Source organism: Glycine soja, chromosome 4, assembly GCF_004193775.1.
Source record: "Glycine soja cultivar W05 chromosome 4, ASM419377v2, whole genome shotgun sequence".
Taxonomy (NCBI): domain Eukaryota; kingdom Viridiplantae; phylum Streptophyta; class Magnoliopsida; order Fabales; family Fabaceae; genus Glycine; species Glycine soja.
Window position 1 is genome coordinate 12,991,605 of NC_041005.1, and position 21,847 is coordinate 13,013,451.

At 38.0% G+C, this 21,847-nt stretch overlaps 2 protein-coding genes across 3 annotated transcripts in view; both read right to left on the reverse strand.

The window, feature by feature from the left end:
- LOC114409373 (mitochondrial intermediate peptidase, mitochondrial) overlaps nucleotides 1-13,778 on the reverse strand; it is a 52,003-nt gene extending 38,225 nt beyond the window's left edge. The window contains exons 1-4 of the mRNA XM_028372805.1: nucleotides 13,561-13,778; nucleotides 13,377-13,458; nucleotides 13,129-13,181; nucleotides 12,421-12,475 (exon numbers count right to left, since the gene is read on the reverse strand). Coding sequence (XP_028228606.1) covers nucleotides 12,421-12,475; nucleotides 13,129-13,181; nucleotides 13,377-13,458; nucleotides 13,561-13,745 — 375 coding nt within the window. The 5' untranslated portion in view covers nucleotides 13,746-13,778. The remainder of the gene's footprint in view (nucleotides 1-12,420; nucleotides 12,476-13,128; nucleotides 13,182-13,376; nucleotides 13,459-13,560) is intronic.
- Nucleotides 13,779-15,075: 1,297 nt separating this feature from the next.
- Nucleotides 15,076-21,659, reverse strand: LOC114409374 (trigger factor-like). 2 transcript variants are annotated; one of them, XM_028372806.1, is made up of 9 exons: nucleotides 21,560-21,659; nucleotides 19,884-20,119; nucleotides 19,422-19,531; nucleotides 19,039-19,079; nucleotides 18,865-18,941; nucleotides 17,860-17,968; nucleotides 17,024-17,037; nucleotides 15,953-16,054; nucleotides 15,076-15,296 (listed from the first exon to the last, which is right to left on the reverse strand). In XM_028372806.1, the coding sequence occupies exons 2-9, from the start codon at nucleotides 19,926-19,928 to the stop codon at nucleotides 15,180-15,182; spliced, it is 615 nt and encodes a 204-aa protein (XP_028228607.1). In that variant the 5' UTR covers nucleotides 19,929-20,119; nucleotides 21,560-21,659; the 3' UTR covers nucleotides 15,076-15,179. The 2 variants fall into 2 exon arrangements, with proteins under 2 accessions (XP_028228607.1, XP_028228608.1); XM_028372807.1 differs by having other exon boundaries at nucleotides 19,884-20,098; nucleotides 21,560-21,653.
- Nucleotides 21,660-21,847: the final 188 nt, after the last annotated feature.

Here is a 21,847-nt window from a genome sequence, read left to right on the forward strand (position 1 = left end):
TTCTGTGTTGCCATATTGTGAAATTCAAGGCAACCCACCAAACTTTCCATCTGCTGTATTGTTTTTTCCCATGTAAGCCATTTGGATGTTGTATAAAGTGCTGCCTCGGATTGGCTGGCATTGCTCCCAGTGTGTTAATCCAAGAGAGGGATTCCCACCACAAGGGTTGTGTTTTTGGGCAGTTGAAGAATAAATGAGAAGCATCCTCCTCCTTATTCCTGCAGAAGGGGCACAAATGGTCATTTAGCTGTATTTGTCTTCTTCTTAGATTAAGCTTGGTTGGTAGTCTGTCTTTAACTAATCTCCATGCAAAGATGGCTGCTTTGCTGGTATTTGTAGTTTCCATATCTCCGTAAACACGCCATCACTATTTTCCTCTGTTGCTTCTCCTTGCATCAAATGGTATGCACTCCTTGTGGTGTATTGTCCATTAGGTTCTGCTCTCCATTTCCAGCAATCTACTGAGTGTGGATGGATATGAATCCTTGCTGTCTCTTCCAAAAAACTGCTAGCCGCATCAATTTCACAATCAAATAAAGGCCTTCTCCATTGAAAATTCCATTCCCAAGCCGTGTCTGTATGTCTTCCCATTTGTTGAACAGTTTGGTGTTGCTGGCTGGATATTTGATAGAGCCTTGGGTATTTCGTCATTAATGCCTCCCCATCGCCAACCCATGTGTCCTCCCAAAATCTGGCTTTGTCTCCACACCCCACCTTCCAAACTGTTTCTTGTTGGAGTATTTTATTCAGCTGGTGTTCATGTGTGACCTCCATTAAATCCTGCCACCATAAGGATCCATTGCTTGCTCGTCAGCCTTCAGCTAGAGACCGCCACCCTCCATATTTTGAGTCCAATATTCTAGCCCAAAGATCTGAACTTTGCTGCATAATATTCCATCTCCATTTCCCCAACAATGCTCTGTTGAATGTTGTGATGTCTTTTATGCCCAAGCCACCCTTTTCTTTTGGTAGGCAAATGGTTTCCCATTTAACCCACGCAATTTTCTTTTGGTCCAGCCCTCCACCCCATAGGAACCTTCTCTAAATTTGAGTCAGCTTAGCCGCCACTTTAGCGGGGATCAATTCAAATACTTGGCAGGCTGCATTGTCTACTGTTGTGTCTGTCCCACTGTCCCAAAACAGCACTTTGCATAATTTATTTTAAGTCCAGAAGCAAGTTCAAAGGCTCTTAGAATGGATTTGATTGTCTTAACATTCTGCATAGTAGCCTCCCCAAAAAATATGGTATCGTCAGCATATTGTAGGATGCTAATCCCCACCAGAAATTCAGTGAACAACTTCTTTTTAATTGCTTCCCTCATGAGTCCAGTTAGGGCCTCCATAGCTATGTTGAATAAGAGGGGTGCCAATGGGTCACCTTGTCTGAGTCCTTTTTGTGGGGCAAATTCAGGTGTGGGACTGCCATTTACCAACACCGATACAAAGGCTGATTTAAGGCAGCCTTCCATCCAATGAATCCATTTGTCGCAGAATCCCATTCTCCTTAGAATATAAGAGAGGAAATTCCACGATACTGAGTCATAAGCCCTTTCGAAGTCAACTTTAAATATTAGGCATGGCTCTTTAGCCTTCCTTGCTTCTTCCACCACTTCAATAGCAATTGCTGCACTATGTAGCAAGTGTCTTCCAGCTATTAAGGCAGATTGTCTTTCATCAATAATTATTGGCATGATCCTTTTTAGTCTGTTTGCTAGCACCTTAGCCACTATCTTGTAGACACATCCTATGAGCGAAATAGGTCTAAAGCTGTTCAAGTCTTGGGGGTCATGCACCTTAGGAATCAGAGCGATGAATGAGGCATTGCCTCCTCTTGAAAAGCTGCCGTGAGCATGAAATTCACATAGGAAGCGCAGGATATCAGGTTTCATGATCTGTCAGAAGTGCTTGATGAACTTGAAATTGAGCCCATCCGGGCCTGGGCTCTTTTCACTACCACAATCCCATACCCCTCTCCTTATTTCTTCCTCAGTGAAGGTATCCACCAACATTTGGTTTGCATGTTGCCCAATGCTGTTAAAGGTGACACCATTTAGAGTTGGTCTAGTCTGTAGTGGTTCTTGGTATCTTTGCTGAAAAAACCGTCGAATTTCTTCTTTCACCCTGTTTGGTTCCTCTACCCAGGAGCCATTAATGAGCACTCCATTGAGTGTGTTGGTTCTGCGGTGTGAGTTGATCAGCATGTGGAAGTAACGGGAATTACGATCGCCTTCTTTGATCCATCTAGATCTTGCCTTTTGTCTCATTAATGATTCATGTGTCTAGGCTGCTGTCCACAGGTCCTGCTGCAACCTCTTCCTCTTCATGCTTTCTTGGGAAGTCAACTGTCAGTCTGCTGTGTCATTTTCTAGTTTATTTAACTCAGCCTCTATTTTTTGCATGTTGATGAGTGTGTCTCCAAACTGCTCCTTATTCCACAGCTTCATTCTTTCCTTCAGGCGTTTGATTTTCTCTTTAAGTACATAGCCACCCCAGCCTCTTTGTTGTGAATTTGTCCAACTTTCCTTGACCATCATCTCAAATGACTTCTCTTTGAGCCAACAGTCCAATACTCTGAATGGTTTGGCCCCCCAATCAGAGTTTTTGGATTTGAAGAGCACAAGGCAATGATCCGAGAAATTTCTTTGTAGGATAAACTACGAGCTGGCTGGCCATTTAGAGAGTCATTCTGGCTGGCTCTGTCTAATTTGCTTATGGCTGTCCCGTTGGGTCTGAACCAGGTATATTTACTCCCTATGCATGGTGGCTCAATAACTTCAACATCATCTAACCATTCGTTGAAATCATTGATGGGCGTATCATCCACCCCTCTCTGAGATATTCCCACCCTTTCAGATGCATTCCTTACACTATTAAAATCTCCCAACATGCACCATAGGCTCCTCGGGTTCTGATCCTTGATCTGTTTTAGGGATTCCCATAATATTCTCTTATTGTGGGAATCACAAGGGGCATATATGTTGACTATAAACACCTTCTGGGCTTCTTTTCTCCAAACCCCTTCCAACAGTATAAACCCCCGGCCACTGACCCTTCTTTCCACATTAAAGCTTTCTTCACTCCACAGGCATAGCAAACCACCCGTCGTATTTATGGCAGGCTGTAACTCCCAGGTTACATCATTATCTCCCCATAAGGATTGGCACATTTTGGTGTCTATTTGCTGCTTCTTTGTCTCCGGAAGGCATAGTAGATCAACCTTGTGTTTCTTCACTAACCTCCTAATGGCAGTCCATTTGATCCCCCTCCCTAGCCCTCTAACATTATATGTGAAGATGTTCACGGGACACATTTCTATTTCCCAGCTTTTCTGCCTCCTTTCTATCCCTGATTTCCATGTCTGTGATGATGTCTATGAAGCTTTGGTACTCATTTACACATGAAATTCCCATTTGTTTTGCCATATTCCAGTGATATTCTGCCACCTGTAGAATATGAGAGTTGTCAACAGAGATTGGCGCTACATTGTCGGGTGTGCGCTACATTGTCGGGTGTGTGCTCTCTCTTTTCTTTTTCTTTGTTTGTGTAAACCAAGCCTGAGCCCAAGGTGTCTTGCGTTACTGGCGCTTTCCCTTTTCCGGCTTCCATATCGATCGCACCAACCTCGACAACTATGTTGTCAGGCCTCCTACCGAAGTTATTGCCCAGTGGGTCATAGGAAGTTCCACTGGGTAACAGCAGATGCCCGTTGTCTCCTGCTTCGTCCCCTTCATCAGTGATGTTCCAAATGTTGTCGGAGGGTGCATGGTCGTTGTTCGCCGCGCCGAGGGGGTTGCCAGTATCGTTGTCTTCAGACTCTATCTTGTCCGACGACCCATCGAGGTGGCGTGTTTTGCAGTTGCATGTGAGGGTATCGGGCCCTATTTCTTCAACAAAGTAAATGGTGTGCTGTTCGCCAGCGATATGGAGGTGTATGGTGTGTTGCAGCAATGGTTTCCACGGGGTTCTAATCAACATCCTCACTCTGTCCAACCTCCGGAATTCCTCGACATCGTCGTCAAGCTCCACCAAATCTCCTATCACTGCAGCTATCTTCCGAAATTGTTCCGTATCCCAAGCTACTAGGGGGATTCCCCAACACTGAACCCATATTAGTTTGTGCCCTGTTTTCATGTTAGGATTCCACTTCTCCAGCGTATGGAATTGTGTCGACCCGTGCTGAGCTTCCTCCAATGATAGCGCTTCCGCCCTAGAGTCCGAGAGGCCTGGGAGCATGAACATATCGTCCCCTAGGAATTTGGGCACGATGTCTGACCCGAGCTCCCATGCGATTTCTTCTTCAGCTTCTACAAGTGTTTTCATACTCTTCAGACGTCCGACCCATGCATCAGAGAATCAGTGTTTGCTTCCCATCGGGGGATGTCGAGGTAGAGTGAGGACTGCGACTCTCCGTAGCTTTGTCTGGCAATAACTGTACCTCGCCCCTGGCCTAGGCTCGTCGGCTTTGTGAGCAGGGCCTTCGCGTAAGACATTGAAGGTCAACTGTGTTGCAGGTGTTGCATGTGACTCTGACGTGGTGCAGGATTTCCCTGAGCTCCGCTGCTGTTCCGCATTCCAGGACCTGGTCTTGGCTCTGCTCGTGGGCCGTTACCTCTGTCATACTTTGGTATATTAACATATAGCTTCAGCCCACCAATTACCAGGTTATCAAGCTACCTTTCCAACCTGTTGATATCTGCCACCCCACGAAACCTCACAAATCCGTACCTTCTCCCCCCTTTGTTCCTGTGTTTGGAGATGAAGATCTCCCAAACTTGCCCCCACTCTCTGAAAATGTTCCATAGATCCTTCTCATTCACGTCTTCTGGAAATCTGGTGAAATAAAAGCTTGTAATATCTGTCTCGTCCTTCCACCTTGTTTGGGTATTCCTAGATCGTTGAGGCCTATCGTAAGTGTAGCTTCGTTGTGGGTCATTTCTTTGTCTCGAGTCCTTTCTCACTCCCCCTCTGTTTCTAGAGGTGACCCTCACCCACCCCTCATCTCTCTCCCTCGCGGTTTCTCTTGCTCTCTCTCCCTCTCTCTCTCCTGTGACTCTACCTTTTTCTTGATTTATTTTCATATTCTTCCCATGATGAAGTCAACAATCTATAACTTTGATTTTAGCGCTGCTGCTTACAACTATTATTGCTACTGGTTTTTAATTTTTCCTACCTGTATATATAGTCCCTTTCTTACTTTTCAATTCTGTAAGATGGAAATAGTCTTCTTGTCCTTGTATTTTCTCCATACTTAGATCTAAAATTTAGATTCCTGGTCTTCCTATCCAATGCATTGAAGAGTCCAAATCTTCAAAGCTTAACATTAACCACATTTTTTTTTCAAATGATGATTGGTTTGCAAGTTTAATCAAATGCGATACTTCTTGGTTCAGTAGGTTCTACGATGTCAAATGGTCGCTAAATGTGAAGTCTAGACTCATCTATGTCTTGATTAAAAATTTATATGTACTTATTTTCAATTTAAAGTGCTTCTTCAGGTTTTAAGGTCAGACATAACTAATTTGTCTTACTTCAGTATTCCAACCAGCAACAAATTTGTCCTTAATGCCATTCTACTGTTTATGCAGAAACCGTACATGAAATAAGCCTATGGTCCACTTTGATTCCCACAATATTCCATTCAACAACCTAACCCAATGACCTAGAAATCATATTTCCTTCCTGTATTAAATCAAACTTGCTTTTTCACAACTATATAGACATAGACAATGATAGATAAATTAAAAAAAGCAATATCATAGTTGTTGTAGGATACTAAAGGAAATATTGTTATTGTATTTCACCCATACTACTACTACTTTATGTCAACAACAAAAAACAACTAAAACATGGTCCTTGCCTTCAGAATTGTGGGACTACAATGTTCAAGAAGTGCTTCTTTCCTATTCTGTCCAATATACAGAAAACATCTTTAAAGACAAATGCTAACAACACATTCTCTAATATATTATTTTGAACACACTCTACTATTGACTGAAATTTATTAGAAATCTCAAAGTTTTGTGGGTTCCTCTTCTTTTTTTTTTTTTTTGAAAGGCAAAAGATAATTTATATATTATTCATATTAGAACACAGCAGCACCAGAAGTACTACTGGTGATTTACATAGATGTAATGCATCTAATACCCACCCACCAATACAGGATTAGAACAGCATATACCCCCACATATACTAAGAAGAGAACCTAATTTAGCCAAAAAATTCTCCAAGATTAGACGACCAATAGTTAAAGGAAGTGCAGAAGTTTTTGTCCCTAGACTTTAGCCATGACCACATAAGGAATAATGCATCTTCCATGACTTTTGGCGGTTCAAATCTTTTGCCTTGGAATATGAGGAGATTCCTATTCTTCCAAATTGAGCTTGTTAATGCAATCCACCATGTGTGCCATCTGTTTTGATTCTTCCCAGCTCCAAATCCATCACAGAATTGAGTGTAATGAGATGCTGGAGAGACTGCTAGGGGTCCAACCACTCGCTTCCACCTCATTGATTCCCACCAAAGACCATTAGTCAATTTACAGTGAAAAAATAGATGACCAGCTTCCTCTTGATGAGATCCACATAAGGGGCAATTTTGCTCCTGAATGGGAACATTTCTTCTTAGGAGATTATGTCTAGTGGGTAGCCTATTTTTGATAAGTCTCCAAGAGAAAATCGCAGCTCTTGAAGGGATGTTAAGCCTCCAAATTGTCTTGTAGATATTGGCCTGAGGAAGATTGCTGTTAGCAGTGGTTATCAATCTATAAGCTGACCTAGTTGAGTATAAACCCGAAGGTTCAGCTGTCCATCTCAAGGTGTCCTTCATTTGAGGTTGAATGTGTACATTACTAATTACTTCCATAAACACCACAGCTGCACCTTGTTCATGATCAAATAAATTTCTTCTCCATTTTAAATCCCAACACCATTGACCATGAGCCATGTTACCCATATTGGATATAGAGCTGGTCTGCTGTTTACTGATGAGAAACAGTTGATTAAACTGCTGCTCAAGATTTGAATCAACCCCAAGCCATTTATCCTTCCAGAATTTGACTATGCTTCCATCCCCTACCTTCCAAACCAGATGCTGATGAATAGGGCTAAATTCAGGTTGCTTAATTACTTTTCTAAGATCCCTCCACCAATGAGAGTGCCAAGGTCTATCACTGCCATTGTTAAGATCTGCCCAGCCACCATATTTTGAGTTAAGTATTCGAGCCCACAGCTGATCTTGATTAAAGGCTAAAGCCCATAACCATCTCCCCAACAAGGCTGCATTAAAACTAGAGATATCCTTAATCCCTAGACCCCCCAACTCCTTTGGAAGGCAGATATCCTTCCATTTCACCCAGGCAATTTTGGTGAGGTCTTGAGAGCCCCCCCACAGAAAGTTCCTTTGTAGGGATCTCACTTTATGAGCTACTTTTTGAGGAATTCTAAAAAAAGACAGAAAAAATATTGGTAGAGCAGTTAAAACTGAATTTATCAATGTGACCTTCGCTGCCATTGATAGAATTCTCTGATTCCACTTAGACAACTTTGATTCGAATTTTTTAATCAAAGGTTCCCACACCAAGCAGCTAGATGACTTAGCCCCTAAAGGAATCCCCAAGAACTGAAAAGGAATCTCCATCTGCCTGCACTTGAGAAAATGAGCTGCATCAAGAACCCAATTGTTATCAGCTCCAAATATCCCCACACTGCTCTTGGAAAAATTAATCTTCAACCCAGATGCCATTTCAAAGCCTCTAAGCATGGCCTTCATCACAATCACATTATCCCATGAAGCTTCTCCCACAAAGACAGTATCATCTGCATATTGCAGAATGTTTACTGGCACCTTCTGTTTTCCTACTAAGTAACTGCTGTACAGACCTTTGGTTAGAGCTGTCCTCATCATGCCAGTCAAGCCCTCTGCCACAATATTAAAAAGGAAAGGGGCTAAGGGGTCCCCTTGCCTCAAACCTCTAGTGGGGGCAAATTCATTTGAGGGGCTGCCATTTATGAGAATGGATATAGAAGCTGATTGATTGCAAGCATTGATCCATTTCCTCCATATAGGACAAAACCCCATTCTATCCATCATATAATCCAGAAAGGTCCATGAAACAGAGTCATAGGCCTTTGCAAAATCCACCTTAAACACCAGAGCTGGTTTCTTGCTTCTTTTAGCTTCCTCTATTACCTCATTGAGAATCAAAGTTCCATGAAGGATGTGTCTATCCTTTATGAAAGCAGTTTGTCTCTCATCAATGAGTCCAGGCAGTAATTTTCTTAACCTATTGGCCAATAATTTAGCTATTATCTTATACATACAGCCAATGAGGGAGATGGGCCTATAGTCATTAAAAGACTGTGGGTGATTGATTTTAGGAATTAAAGCCAATAAGGATGCATTACTACCCTTAGGAAAGCTTCCATTGACATGAAACTCATCCACAAACCTCCTGAAATCTGGTTTTAAAACCCTCCAAAACTCTTTTATGAAGTTAAAATTGAAGCCATCCGGCCCAAGGCATTTATCTCCACTGCAACTCCACACAGCCTCCCTAAGTTCAAGATCTGAAAATGGGGCAATCATCTCCTCCCTCTGAGTGTGAGTAATGGTATTAAATTGAACCCCATCCAAGGTAGGTCTGTCATAGTTTTCTTCTGTGAATCTGGCAGTAAAGAAGCTTACAGCTTGATCCTTAATCAATTTTGGGTTCTGAACCCATGTGCCTTCAATGAACATACCTTGAATTGCATTGTAATGTCTTCTGAAGTTGATAGATTTATGAAAAAAGGTCGTGTTATTATCACCTTCCCTGAGCCATCTAATCCTTGATTTTTGTCTCAAGATTGATTCATGAGCAAATGAGACCTCCCACAATTCCTGCTGAATGGACTTCATGGTCTTCACTTCATCATCCCCCAAGGTTCTGTCCTGGGCTGAAATATCAATTTGATGCAACTGCTGCTTCAGATGTTGTATTTTATGCCTAGTAATATCCCCAACCTCAATACTCCCCCATCCAGGTTGCTGATCCCCACACCACACATCCTTGACCAGAGCTTGGTATTGTTTATTTTTATGCCAGCAATCCATCACCCTAAAAGGCTTAGGGCCCCAGTCCACCATGTCTGTTTTTAGAAGGATTGGGCAATGATCAGAATAATCCCTATGCAACACTTGTTGAGAAGAATCAGGCCATTTAATTAATCACTGCTCAGATACCAGACATCTGTCAAGCCTACTCCTCACAGATCCATTTGGCCTACACCAAGTAAATCTACTGCCATAGCTTTTAATTTCCTGCAGCTCCATGTCTGAAATCCAGTCATTGAACCCAGCAATATCATAATCACCCACAGTCCTTTGAGAGGAGCCTATCCTTTCATCCATGCTTCTAATACTGTTGAAATCCCCAAGGAAGCACCAGACACCCTCAGGGTTAGAATCTTTTAACTGCTTCAGTTGATCCCACAATTCTCTCTTCCCAGCATTGTCACAAGGTGCATAAACATTTACTATGAACAGATTCAGATCTTCCTTAATCCATCTCCCTGCCAACATTAAAAAATTTGTGCCTTTTACCTTCCTATCTACCTCAAAGGCTAAATTATTCCACATGCAGAGTAATCCTCCAACAGTGTGAATGGCTGGGACACTATCCCAAGACACGTTAGAGTCTGCCCAAATGTTCTGACAAACAAGCTTGGTAATACTTTCTTTCTTTGTTTCCTGTAAGCAAACAAGGTCCACCTTATACTTTAAGTTGAGCTTGCGAATAGCAGCCCACTTAGCCCCCCTCCCCAAGCCTCTACAGTTATATGAGAGTATTATCATTAGTGCATCTGTCTACTCCCTTCTCTGCTGCCATGTCATTATCTCTCTGCTCCAAATCTGCCATAAGACCCAAGAACTGCTGAGGATCTCCCCCATGGGTCAGCCCCATTTGATATAGTAGTTCACGCTGTCTCTCAGTGATAGCTTCTTTTTCTTTTTCTAATAGAGCAGAGTTTAACTCTGTTAAAGAGTCTTGTTGGGCTTCTTTCTTTTTGTACCACTTCTTTCTTGTATACACCTGTAGACCCTTGGATATCTCCTGATGCTGCTGATGAGTTTCGTTCAACTGGGCTTCTGGGGTGTTAATAGTGGAAGGCCCAATATGATTGTGGGCTTCTGAATATCCATAAGGAGGGGTGTGTGAACCGTGGGAGGTAAACTCCACGTGTTGACCAGACTTGGGGGCTTCTTCTTCCTCATAAAGGGATTTTTCAGAATCACAATCAAAAGGACTAGAGTCTGCTTTGATTATTTGAGGAAACCTTTCACCCAAAGCTTCTGAGTCCATTGACTTTTCATTAAACGTTACATTATCTGGTAGCTGCTTTTCTGTACCCCATTCAAATTGTTTCCTCTTTAAGCTTTCAACAGTATCCGAGGTAGACTTTGAGACCATCAACCTGTCGGGGGGGTCATTACCCACTGGTTCATTGATGAACCCAGTGGTTAATGGATCTGGCTGTGGGTCGTGACGGTGATGGGCCTTTTCTCCGCCCAGTTCTCCGACGGCCGTTGTCGGAGGTAAAGCCGTCGACCACGATCGCACGGTGGCCATGTCGTCGTCGTCTACATCAGAGATGATTTCTTCAGAGGAAGCCCATAAGCTCCTGTCATGGCGGCACCCGTTTGGCTCTATACCACCGTCCTCTTCGACGATGTAGATGCAGTAGCTAACGCCATCAATAAGGACGCGCGTGGTATGGTGGACTAACGGCGGCCACGGCGTCCTCACCAAGACCCTAGCCCGATCTAATCTCTGCATGTGCTCAACGTCTTCATCGATGTCGACCATATCACCCACTGCCGCCACCATTTTACGAATATACTCCGTCTTCCACCCGAGAATCGGAATACCCCAGCAACGAAGCCATACCAATCTGGTATCCATCCGCAGCTGAGGATTCCATTTCGTTAATGAGTAGAACAGTGATGAAGACTGTTCTGTCTCTTCACCGATGATCTCTGCTGCTCTCTTATCTGATAAGCCAAGAAGAAGCGCCATGTCGTCACCCAGATATTTGGCCGATATGCTTGGGCCTACATGCCAAGCTACTTCCTCGTCCAGCCTTTCGAAAACCTCCAGCTTCTTCAATCTGCCTACCCAAACGTTTTTATATCTAGCCTTGTCTTCCTCCGAGATGTCCAATGACAGCGTAGTCGATGATGTATCGCCTCCGGCAAAAAGGTTGTTCTCTCTACTCGACTGATTCGACCTCTGTATCGGCAGTGCTGCTACCTCTGCGTATGATCGATTGGTTGTTTTGTACACTGTAGCTCTGCGAGGAGCCTCCCCCAGGCGTATATTTTCAGTCATGTCCACCCTTTCACCCACAAGCCTGTGTCGGAGTGGTTCCTTCATCATGTCACCACGTCCGTACTTGGGGATGTTAACGTGTAACTTGAGCCCCCGTATGAAGCTGTTATCAAGCTCCTTTTCAACACTCCTCCTGTCACCTACTCCTTTGAAACGAGCAAAACCATATCTCTTCCCCTCTCTGTTCCTCCGATTGGGGATGAAAATCTCTTTCAGTTCCCCCCAGTGGCTAAAATGTCTCCAGAGCTCCGCCTTTGTTACCTCCTCTGAGAATCTAGTGAAATAGAACGAGGTGATGTCTACATCGTCCCTCCAGTTTCGTCGAGTTCTTTGCTGCCAACGTCCTTTCCCGCCATGTGTCTGTGTGCGCAGATATCTACTCCTCCTTGACTTCACCGTTTTCCACTCAGAATCACCAGCTTCCGACTGCACTACTTCCTTCTTTCGTTCCCTCACTGTGTTTCGCTCAAAGGCATTGAAACTCTCTCTCACTTTGTCCCTCTCTCTCACATTCTCCCTCTCCCTCTCTCTCACGTTCACTCTCTCCCTCCCTCTCACGTACTCTCTCTCACTCGCACTCATATTCCTAAACTTTCACCTTGTCTGCGCACACAGACATTATTTAATGAGTCTCAATTATTAGTAGATTTTAATTAATAGTGGAGTGTGTTGCTAGCACTCCTCATCTTATAAAATAATATCATTATTCTGTCTCAAAATGTTTTAGAGTAAATTCTCTTAGAAGTGGTTTCCATATTTCATTTTTTTTTTGTCAACAAAGATTAAATATATATAAATTGAGTACCATATTTCATTATTGATTCCTTATTTAATTAAGATTATTATTAGCATAGCATTTGAAGTTTGAGCATAGAAGGAACAAATAACCAAAGCACGTAGTCATGCTCATGCACACATACCCAAACTTTAAACACTTAACACAACAAAAAAACAAAAGCACAAGATTTTTCCTTTTTCTTGGGCAATGCTATCATTACACGAATTAATAATAAACATAAAGAAAAGCAAGCGGCAAGCATCACCGGTCACCTCACATGTAGATATTCATTAATTTTCATCGATGCCTTGGTGGCCTCCTCAACAAACTCCCTGATTTACCAAAACAAATAAAATAAAATAGAAACATAACCTCAAATGATGTCAGAAGCATTAGATTCATAAGTCACTCATCATACTAAAAAATGAAAGTGAACTAATTAAAAAGAGAAACCAATTACTACTACTACCACTAATAATAATAATAATAATTATAGTTTATCCTTATATTATAAATTCAAATACACAACAAAACTCTCATTCTCTCTCTACAAGACATTCTCATTTTCCAATATTTTTTCTCTTCTCTCTTCTAGAGGTGCATTTCACACACTATTTTGTAACTAACAAATAAATTTCTCTCTATTTCATCTCAAACTAACCTCCTTGTATAGTTGATTTTCTTAATTGTCCATCTCTTCAATCTATCTTTTTTATCTCTAATATTAAATTGAATTTCAATAAAAAAAAATTAAAACAAATTGTCAACAGTTAAAAAAAAACTTATATCACAATTTCAATTGTTCATTACAAATCCAAAATATAATTTATATATTAAAAATGTTTATTTATCACAAATTTCAAATTTCAAATTATACATTTATCCTGCCCAAAGCAAAAAGCTAATTACTAGTTCTAATAGTAATTCTAATTCTAATAATAGTAGTAGTAGTAGTAGCAGTAGTAAATAGTAAGAAGAAAATAACCTGTCAGGGTGGGTATTCCTACACAATTCAGCAGAGTCGACAACAGAGCAGACCTGATGCATGAAACATGCAATCAATCCAAATAATTTAGCGACCGAAAGTATGGGTACAACAAACAAGTAAAGTACTTATTTTAGCATGGGAGTCTAGCTAACCATGTGTGTGAGTTATTATAAATCTTGATACACATTTTTTATTCTTATGAGTCGAGGAAACAAAAAGTATTCATTCTCATTGAAACAACTTACAGTATCAGAAATCTCATCCATTGCTCGCATTACTTCAGCAGCTGGCCTTTTCGAACAAATGTAACTAATGAGTTCTCCAGACCTAAAAATCCAAAACAAAAAAAAAAAAAAAAAACAGTGGTCATTGCACCATTATTAGTATACCATACCATATCATACGATAAGTATGATATGATAGGATTACCTTTGAATGGCATCATCGACGAAAGGTTGAAAGCCTTTGGGGGTCTTCAAATGGGGGAAGCCATAGAGACCGGTGGGAGTGGAGAACGTTCTGATAGCGACGCCGAGAAGAATATTCCGTTTAATCTGACGGAGAATCTCCCAACTGCTTCTTCTGATCACAACACTCCACATCGCTGCGCTCATGCTTCTCAGTTCGCACTGATTCAAAACGCTGCGCCCACACCTGCTTAAAAATGTTAACCTTAACATAATAGACCCGGACCCGGACCCGGAAACTTTTCATAATTTGGTTCCAAACAAAAAAATACGAATAAGATAGTACTACTTTCTAATAATTAAAAAAATTCTAATAGTATGTTTTGATATACTAATTAATATATTAAATTTAAATTAGGTCAAATTATTTTTTATTACACAAAATTAGTTAAAAAAGGTAAATTGGTTGTGAACATTATTTAAGAATTTATATTAATTTTAAAATGTTATTATGTTCTGTCTAATATTGATATGCATATCTTATAATTTTGAACTAAAATAAAATAAATTAAATTATTAAATTATTAAAATGTTTTTTGTGTATGACCAAAGACAAATCCAGAGATCTATTAGAGGAGTACTGGTTTTTTTATTCCTTCAAAAAAATTTAAATGTCTAAATTCTAATAAATAATAATTTTCAAAAATTATTTACTATTTTTACACACAAAATTAAAATAATTTTTTATTTTTTTGAAAAAGTAAATAAATAAATTTTTATTTTAAATAATAATAAGCTTAACCGTTATCATAATAACAATAAACCTACAATTAATTTTACACTAATTATTATTGTCGTAATAACAATAAACATAACTAATTTTTTCGGAATTTTATACTATCTAATCTTAATCATCATTATTATAAGATTAATTTTATACTATCTTAAAAATACATATTATATATATATATATATATATATATATATATATATAAAGACATAGGAAGTACAAAGGAAGGGAGGGCTACTACCCTTGCCTGCACCCTCATAAGTGTGTATGACATAAGTAATTAAATGTTTCTTTATTATAATAAATTACATGATAGTTCACCTTTTATATATTACATCAACCGTTGAATTGGTTAAAAAACATTATATCATATATTCCTATTAGAAAGATTGTGGTAGATGTTAAATAAGTAAAGCGGTATAATCTCACAAAACCTTCAAGTGTAAGTGTAGTTTACCCTTTTTACTATGGACTTAAACGCTAGACATCTATCTTGATCAAGGTCTGCAACTACTCTTAGTAATCATGACTCCGTTTTCAAGAAAACGTACTTCTCAAATCACTTTGAAATGGTATGTTTCTCAATCATAGCTTCTTTAGTCTCCAAGAGAAACTACTAAATTTCTCATGAATGGCATCTAGAAAGGGAAGCCATAAAATTTGCTTGGTGTAATTAAGGAGTAAGAGCTTGTCTAAGAGAGTTTTTTTTTTTTTTGCATCTCCTGATTGTGGGGTGCTCTCCAGCACTAGAAGTAAATATTTTCTTGCAAGAGTTATATATGGTATTGAAAACTATCACATTGAAACAGCAAAATATAAGATAAAATTTGAACAAACAAATGTAATTCAATTTATTTTTGAAGCTCAAGTACAACATCAAAGCTGAATTTTTCTCCTTCCTCAAAAGTAGTTTCAAGATCTTCAAAGCTTTGCTCAACTCTAAGGTCCTTGCTAACTATCAAACACTCCTGCAATGAATTTTCCCCGAAAATATAGTATTAACAGAAAAAGCAAAGGTTGGAAATTCGTATTAGCCGTAGAGATATTAGAAAGAGAACATGAGATATAATTTACAAATTTCAAATGTAAAAATCATGGCAGTGTAGATTTGGGATAAATTACATTACATACTGCCAATCCAAACACTGTTTTGAAGTTATACTATGATAAACCAATAATAGTGAAGTGCAAATTTTGAAATGTGTATCTTAAACACTTTCATAATCAATTGCAAATTAGAAGCCACTATAACTACTTAGATTTACATGTATTATTCAATTAGTTGACCTTTCAATCAGTACATCAAAGAGTATGATACTGGGGACATAATCACTGTCAAACTAACTATTGCCGAGTACATTGTCTCTTATGATGCATAACTTATGTGGTATGCTTCTTGTTGGGCTTGATATTAATATTTTAATTGATCTTTGTTTAAAGGAATGGAAGAATACGGACAGGTTTATTCAGAGTAGTTGAGGATTCCATTGATGTAGATGGATCTTTCTCACTCTCCATTATAAAATATACATTATTTCTGCCCTTTCTTTTTTATCTATTAGCTGCATAATTTGCTAGAAGGAACAAAATTAGGAAATACTAGATTTAGCATATGGCAAAATACCTTCTCCACGTATTCAGCTACAGTTGAGTTGATTATTTTCTTGATAACTTCATTGAAAACTTTGGAAGGTCCAAGCACCTCTAATAAAATGTTTTTTGGTATCTGTTGGAAACACATAATACAACCATATATTGATTTAATCTCATCTCCTTTATATCGAAAGACTTCTGCATCTGAATTTGCATATATTGAACTAAATTGCATATTACACACATAAGTTGTTCGATACTAGCATGTACTATTTGGCTTGGAACTGACATTTCCCTAATCCCATAGTAAACTATGGTGTGTAACATAGGATTTACATATCTACTAAAGCTTTAAGAGCAACAATGTGATTCCAAATGGGAGTAGATAATGGAGAGCACCACTTTATGGAGAATGATAAAGTATAACTTTAGCATTCCATAAAAGCAATAATTATGGATAAAAGAAACCAAGAAATATGGGGAAAAAGCATCAAAATACCATGAAACATATGCAGAAACCAGGAGAAAGACTGTTATAGCCAATTTTATAGCCTCTACCATTAATCAAGTTTCCAAAAGAAAAATATATTCTAGAGATACTTTAGCCAGAATTTAAACATAAGAATCCTAAAATAGTAGTTTGGAGAAACAAAAATGATGACAAGGAAAAACATGAATTCCCAAAGAGTTTTATATATCACCAAAGAGAATGCATGAGTTCTGTTACATTATTTAGTACCTATCCCACTCCTTTAATGACTGAAGGATAGACTTCATGATTTAGTACCCAATGAATGATGGTTTTTAAACATCAGATTACATAAAGAAAATTATGCTATTCCCCAGGAAAAGAAAAGGTCTTATTAACCAAACTCTCAATCCACAACATACCCAAAGGTCTCATAATTTTCCCAATTCTATCTATGACCCTGCAAAAAATAGTTTAAATTCAGAGAAAATGGACTTCATCATAACAGAACCTAAGACATAAAATAATCTCATTTGTTTCAACCCATCACATACAGGAAAAAAAGTTGAGTATCTATTAGCATTCCAATTCTATATCAAAAGATTGCCAATAAGATAGCTATCAGAAACTTACATCTGGCGTTTTTCCTGGTAGTCCTCAAATTGTTAGAGCAGCAGTTGGCCATCCAAACAAACACAGGAAAAATGTAAAAATTTATTGATATAGAAGAAATTTACAGAGAAAAGTCAAAAACAAGGAAGCCTAAAGAGGGAAGAAAAAGATTTTGGAGGACTCAATTGAAATTGACAGAAATCTATATCAGTTCATCAAGTTTATAACTATAGATTTTTCTTTATCTGATATTAATATTGTTAATGCTGATATAGTTTTATTGCAATTTTTGTTCTGTTATTATTATCATTTTTTAATGTGCTAAAAAAAGACTGCTCCATCTAATATCATCAGGGAGTAGTTTTATGGTCTAATGAAGAGCTCTGACAAGAGAGAAGACAATTTTAAGAAACAAAGGACTGCCTAGCATCTCATGGCTGATCATATCATAATCATGATTAAAATTGAGATCCTATCATGATCTATCTTATAATTATCATCTATGAGATTTACATCAAAATGCATTTGGCTTTTTATCTTCATTTGCTTTATTTTCCTCTTTTGATAATGAATTTAATCCTCTTAACGTAACAAAATTATGCATCAAACATCATTAATTGGCTTTGAAATAAATTGAACATGAATCACCACCAAAATTCATGACAAAAGTGAACACTCATTGGTAATAAATATGTTAACCAATTATGATTAGCATGCTATGCATTTGTGACCAAGAGTAGCAGCAGAAAATACATTGCCTTTGCATAGACTCCCCCCGCCAAAAAAAACAAAACACAAACACACACAAATAAAACAACAAAGTACTCTTCTATTTTAGGTACGCATAAATACTCCACCTCCTTTTACTCTTCGAAATCCTGGGATAGGTTGTGCAGCTGCAACCATTTTCTTAAAGACGTCATCAAATATCCTTTGAGTTTTGTTTCCAGATACTTCTACGCTTATCTGGACAGAAGAGTTAAAAGAGGGTTCAAAATATGAGCAAATGGCAACCATGAGTGTTGCTAAAAACTTTGAAAAAGAAATCAACAGAAAAACTATATATGCTCCTCTGTCACCTCAATCTTTTAGTCAAAAAACTTGGCTTTATACAAAAGCATATTTATGTTTCAGAAAAATCAAGATCTTGTATACGCTTATTGTTGTATAATGCAAAGTACTATGTGTACATAACTAAACTATTAATTTTAGCGCAGCTGTATTCTCTGTGCAAATAGAGCTGTTCAACTCACTTATCACTTGTGTATTCCAATTCTAGAAGTTTTATCTCATATTAATCACATGCTTCCTCCCCGCATTTTGGTTGAGCATGCTCTGTTTGTACTCCTTCTAAATGACAAGATAAACCCTGCCAAGTTAACCAAACACATCTGTTGGGTTATTCTTGTCTTAACTATTCAAAAATGGTACTGATCTTTTTCACCAGACACCAATCAACAAATGCCTATTTCACTTCTGCAAGTGTTACTTTCATTGACACTATCCCATTTTATACTCCTACCACCAACTGTATTTATGTGCTGCTGACCTCCCATTCCTCCAATATGAATTTATTATGTTGAGTTAGGATCCAGATTCATAAAACTCCACCTCCATCTAGCCCCTACAGTGTCCCTGCTGACTCACCCTTCTGGTTTAGTGCCTTTAACTACTGTGAATCAATTCCATCCCTATAGTCCACTAGCTCTCAGCAAAGGTATTGATTTGGCCCACAACCCAACCCCATCTATCATTTTCTGAGCTTATCATTGTTTATCTCTTCTATATTACACCTTTGTTTCTCCTTTTCCTTTCTATCTTCTATGGATATTTTCCCTTTTCACTTAAATTTTATATGATACCTTTAGTTCACTAGAATCATTGTTGTCAGCAACAGAGACAGAGAAGTCCTCAAACTGATCAGAAGAAATTTGGGCATCTACAACAAGGAAATCAAAGTCCGAGAGAAATTACTAACATGCAAATTATGATTTATGATTGAAATAAGCATACAATCAGAAAAGAAAAACCAGCACCTGATAATACATCAGCAGTAGGAAGGCATTTAATGTATTCCCTGTAAAAGGAAATGGAGATTTCAAAATCAATTTAAATAATTTAAATAGATTCAGTTTAAAATCAGATGGACAGCACTGTAAGAAAACTAATTGCACTGAGGCAATTGAGGAATGACCAGACAATAATGTTTGAACAAATTCTACATAAAACTCTGTCAGGATAGTGATGTTTGAGTCAGTAAACAAAGAAATAGATACTATAATTGAGGAAAAATGCAGCAATGCCCCAAGTTTTGTAGTGTAACTATGTGAGGAATTTTAATGGCTTTGTTGTATAATACAGTAAAGACTCAAATAGCCATCCTATGCAATTTGAAATATAATTCAGAAAGAAGAAGTGCCTTCTTAAAATATTTCTTGCACCATGTCTAAGCTTCCATGAAAGACCGAAATGTCTACAATTCAGGCTAGGCACAATAAACTCATGTACTCTCTGCTTACATGTGGCCACCTGAAAAAAAAAATAGGTTACCAAAGAAGAAGCAACAAACTATCATTACTGGATTCTTTCAACATAGGAAGACTTGGTAATGGGAAAATAACCAAACATTTAAGTTTAAAAAAACAAATAACTTCGTACCCCATTGCCCAGAAGCTCTTCGCTATGCGAAGGTATGGGGGAGGGATGTTGTACGCAGCCTTACCCTTGCATATGCAAAGAGGCTGTTTCCGGATTCGAACCCATGACCAACAAGTCACCAAGGCACAACTTTACCGCTGCACCAGGGCTCGCCCTCAAGTTTAAAAAAAAAAAAAAAAACAAAAAAAAAAAAAAAAACAAATGAAAATGAGAAAAGAATAACCTGTGGAGTTAGATTTAAGATGAAGGTTTGAGATGCTGCATTCATTCTTTCTTTCTTTCAAATGTCTCCACAGTATTTCTCTGATTAGAATCCAGTTTCTTTCTTTGGCCAATTCTGTTTCTACCTATGGCATCCAACCCCCAAAGAGAGGGTGTGCCAGAAGAATATTAAATATGCACCACAGTTCTTGGAACCTGTAAGATTCTTTTTCCCCTCTTTAAGGATAAACATGCACCCTGTAAGAATACATGTCATGTAATCATCCTACTGCTTATACAAAAATCATGCATCAAACACATTTGACATAACTCCATAACCCATAACCACAAAATACCCCCTTTGACAACATTAGGAAATTTTAAACCTGCTTCTATGCATTAACATATCACCAATGGAGAAACATAATCCACTAAATCTAGATTAATACTCTAGTCCTGTCTATCTGCATTCAACTCTGATCAACTAAATCATACTGTAAGGATAAAAATGCACCAGAATGTAATCATAATGCTCATACAAAATCATGTAATCATACCATGAACAACTAAAACATAATCCACTAAGAATAACATGTCATGTAATCATACTGCTCATACAAAATCATCCATGAAACACAGTTGGCATAATTCACACTATATCCCTTTCAAAACATTAGGAAATTTGAAACCTGCTGCTATGCATTATCTTCCGGTTAATGGCGTGACTTAATCAACCAAATCTAGTCTAGTTAAACATGTCTAGCTGCATTCAACTGTGATCAACTATCTTTATCTTTCTTCAAATAAAAAGGGAAAAAAGAATCAGTGGAAGAATATACTTTCAAATGAAAAAAGCCATCCTCACTGACCATTCCAACAAATAAATCTATGACACAAAACAGAAAACACCAGAAATGTACCAAGTGGCAAACAAAATGTAACTAAACAATAAGCAAAGCATTTTAAAATCTTTAAGTTATATGTATTAATGTCTTTCATAAGATCAGTATGTAAGTCTACAGAAAGAAGCATTAACTACTATTAAAACACAACATAAAAAAAATATGTTAGCAACACATCATTTAATACTCTCTTTTCAACACTTAATTTTCTATTACTAGGTAAAGTTTTAGAGAAAAAGAGTTATACACTGAAAGTGTAAAAAGTTTTACACAATCATCCAATCACAACCTACCATGATAAATTTGTTGACTTTTAAAATAATTATCATAAAGTAATTCAAACTGTGTTTTGTGATTGGATAACCGTGTAAAACTGTTTTTACAGTACATAGGCATTAAAACAGTTTTATATTAGGCTAAGTAATAAAGAATGGAACCAAATTATTTAGTGATGCCCATGTAAAAATTTCACCAAATAACGTGCTGCTAGCCTTCTTCACAAACATAATATAAATATAGAGCACGCAAAAATGAAGTCACCATAATATATATAGCCTGTAACAGAAAAACTTAGCATATATTTTCTTTTTATAATTTCTAAGCCACCAAAATGAGATTTCACACACCCTCATGCTGCAAGTGTGTAACCCAATAGCATAATTTAAAGTTCGAAGATTCCACTTTCGGTATTATTGAATGTGAGTGTGTGTGAGAGTGTGTGTATGTGTGTGTCTGCAGCGTCAGGCGCAGTTAAAATGAAAAGAAAGAGATTTAGGAAGGGGAAACAAGCTATCACCTCTGGAATGCTCTACGGCGAGACTCTGCTGCTAGCACTGTAGCACTGCCTTATCTTTGTTTCGCATTGTGAAGTTTCCTTTTAAACTAGTTTTTTTTTCTATGACGTGATTGTAAAAAGAAAGAAAACTTATAGAATTTAATTTAAATCTAGCTATGTTTTTTCTTTGAAAAATTAATAAATTTTGATTTTTTTCAATACATTTTAAATATTTTTTCATATAACATTATATAATTCAACTTAAATATACTTTTCTCATTATATATAATTTTATTTTATATTTTATGA

Coding starts and splice junctions, on each gene's coding strand:
- LOC114409374 (XM_028372806.1), bottom strand. CDS start 19,928: ATGAATGCAGCATCTCAAACCTTCATCTTAAATCTAACTCCACAG. Junction 19,080..19,421: donor GCAAGAAATATTTTAAGAAG/GCACTTCTTCTT, acceptor TTCCTTTTACAG/GGAATACATTAAATGCCTTC. Junction 15,297..15,952: donor TAGCTGAATACGTGGAGAAG/GTATTTTGCCAT, acceptor AATTCATTGCAG/GAGTGTTTGATAGTTAGCAA.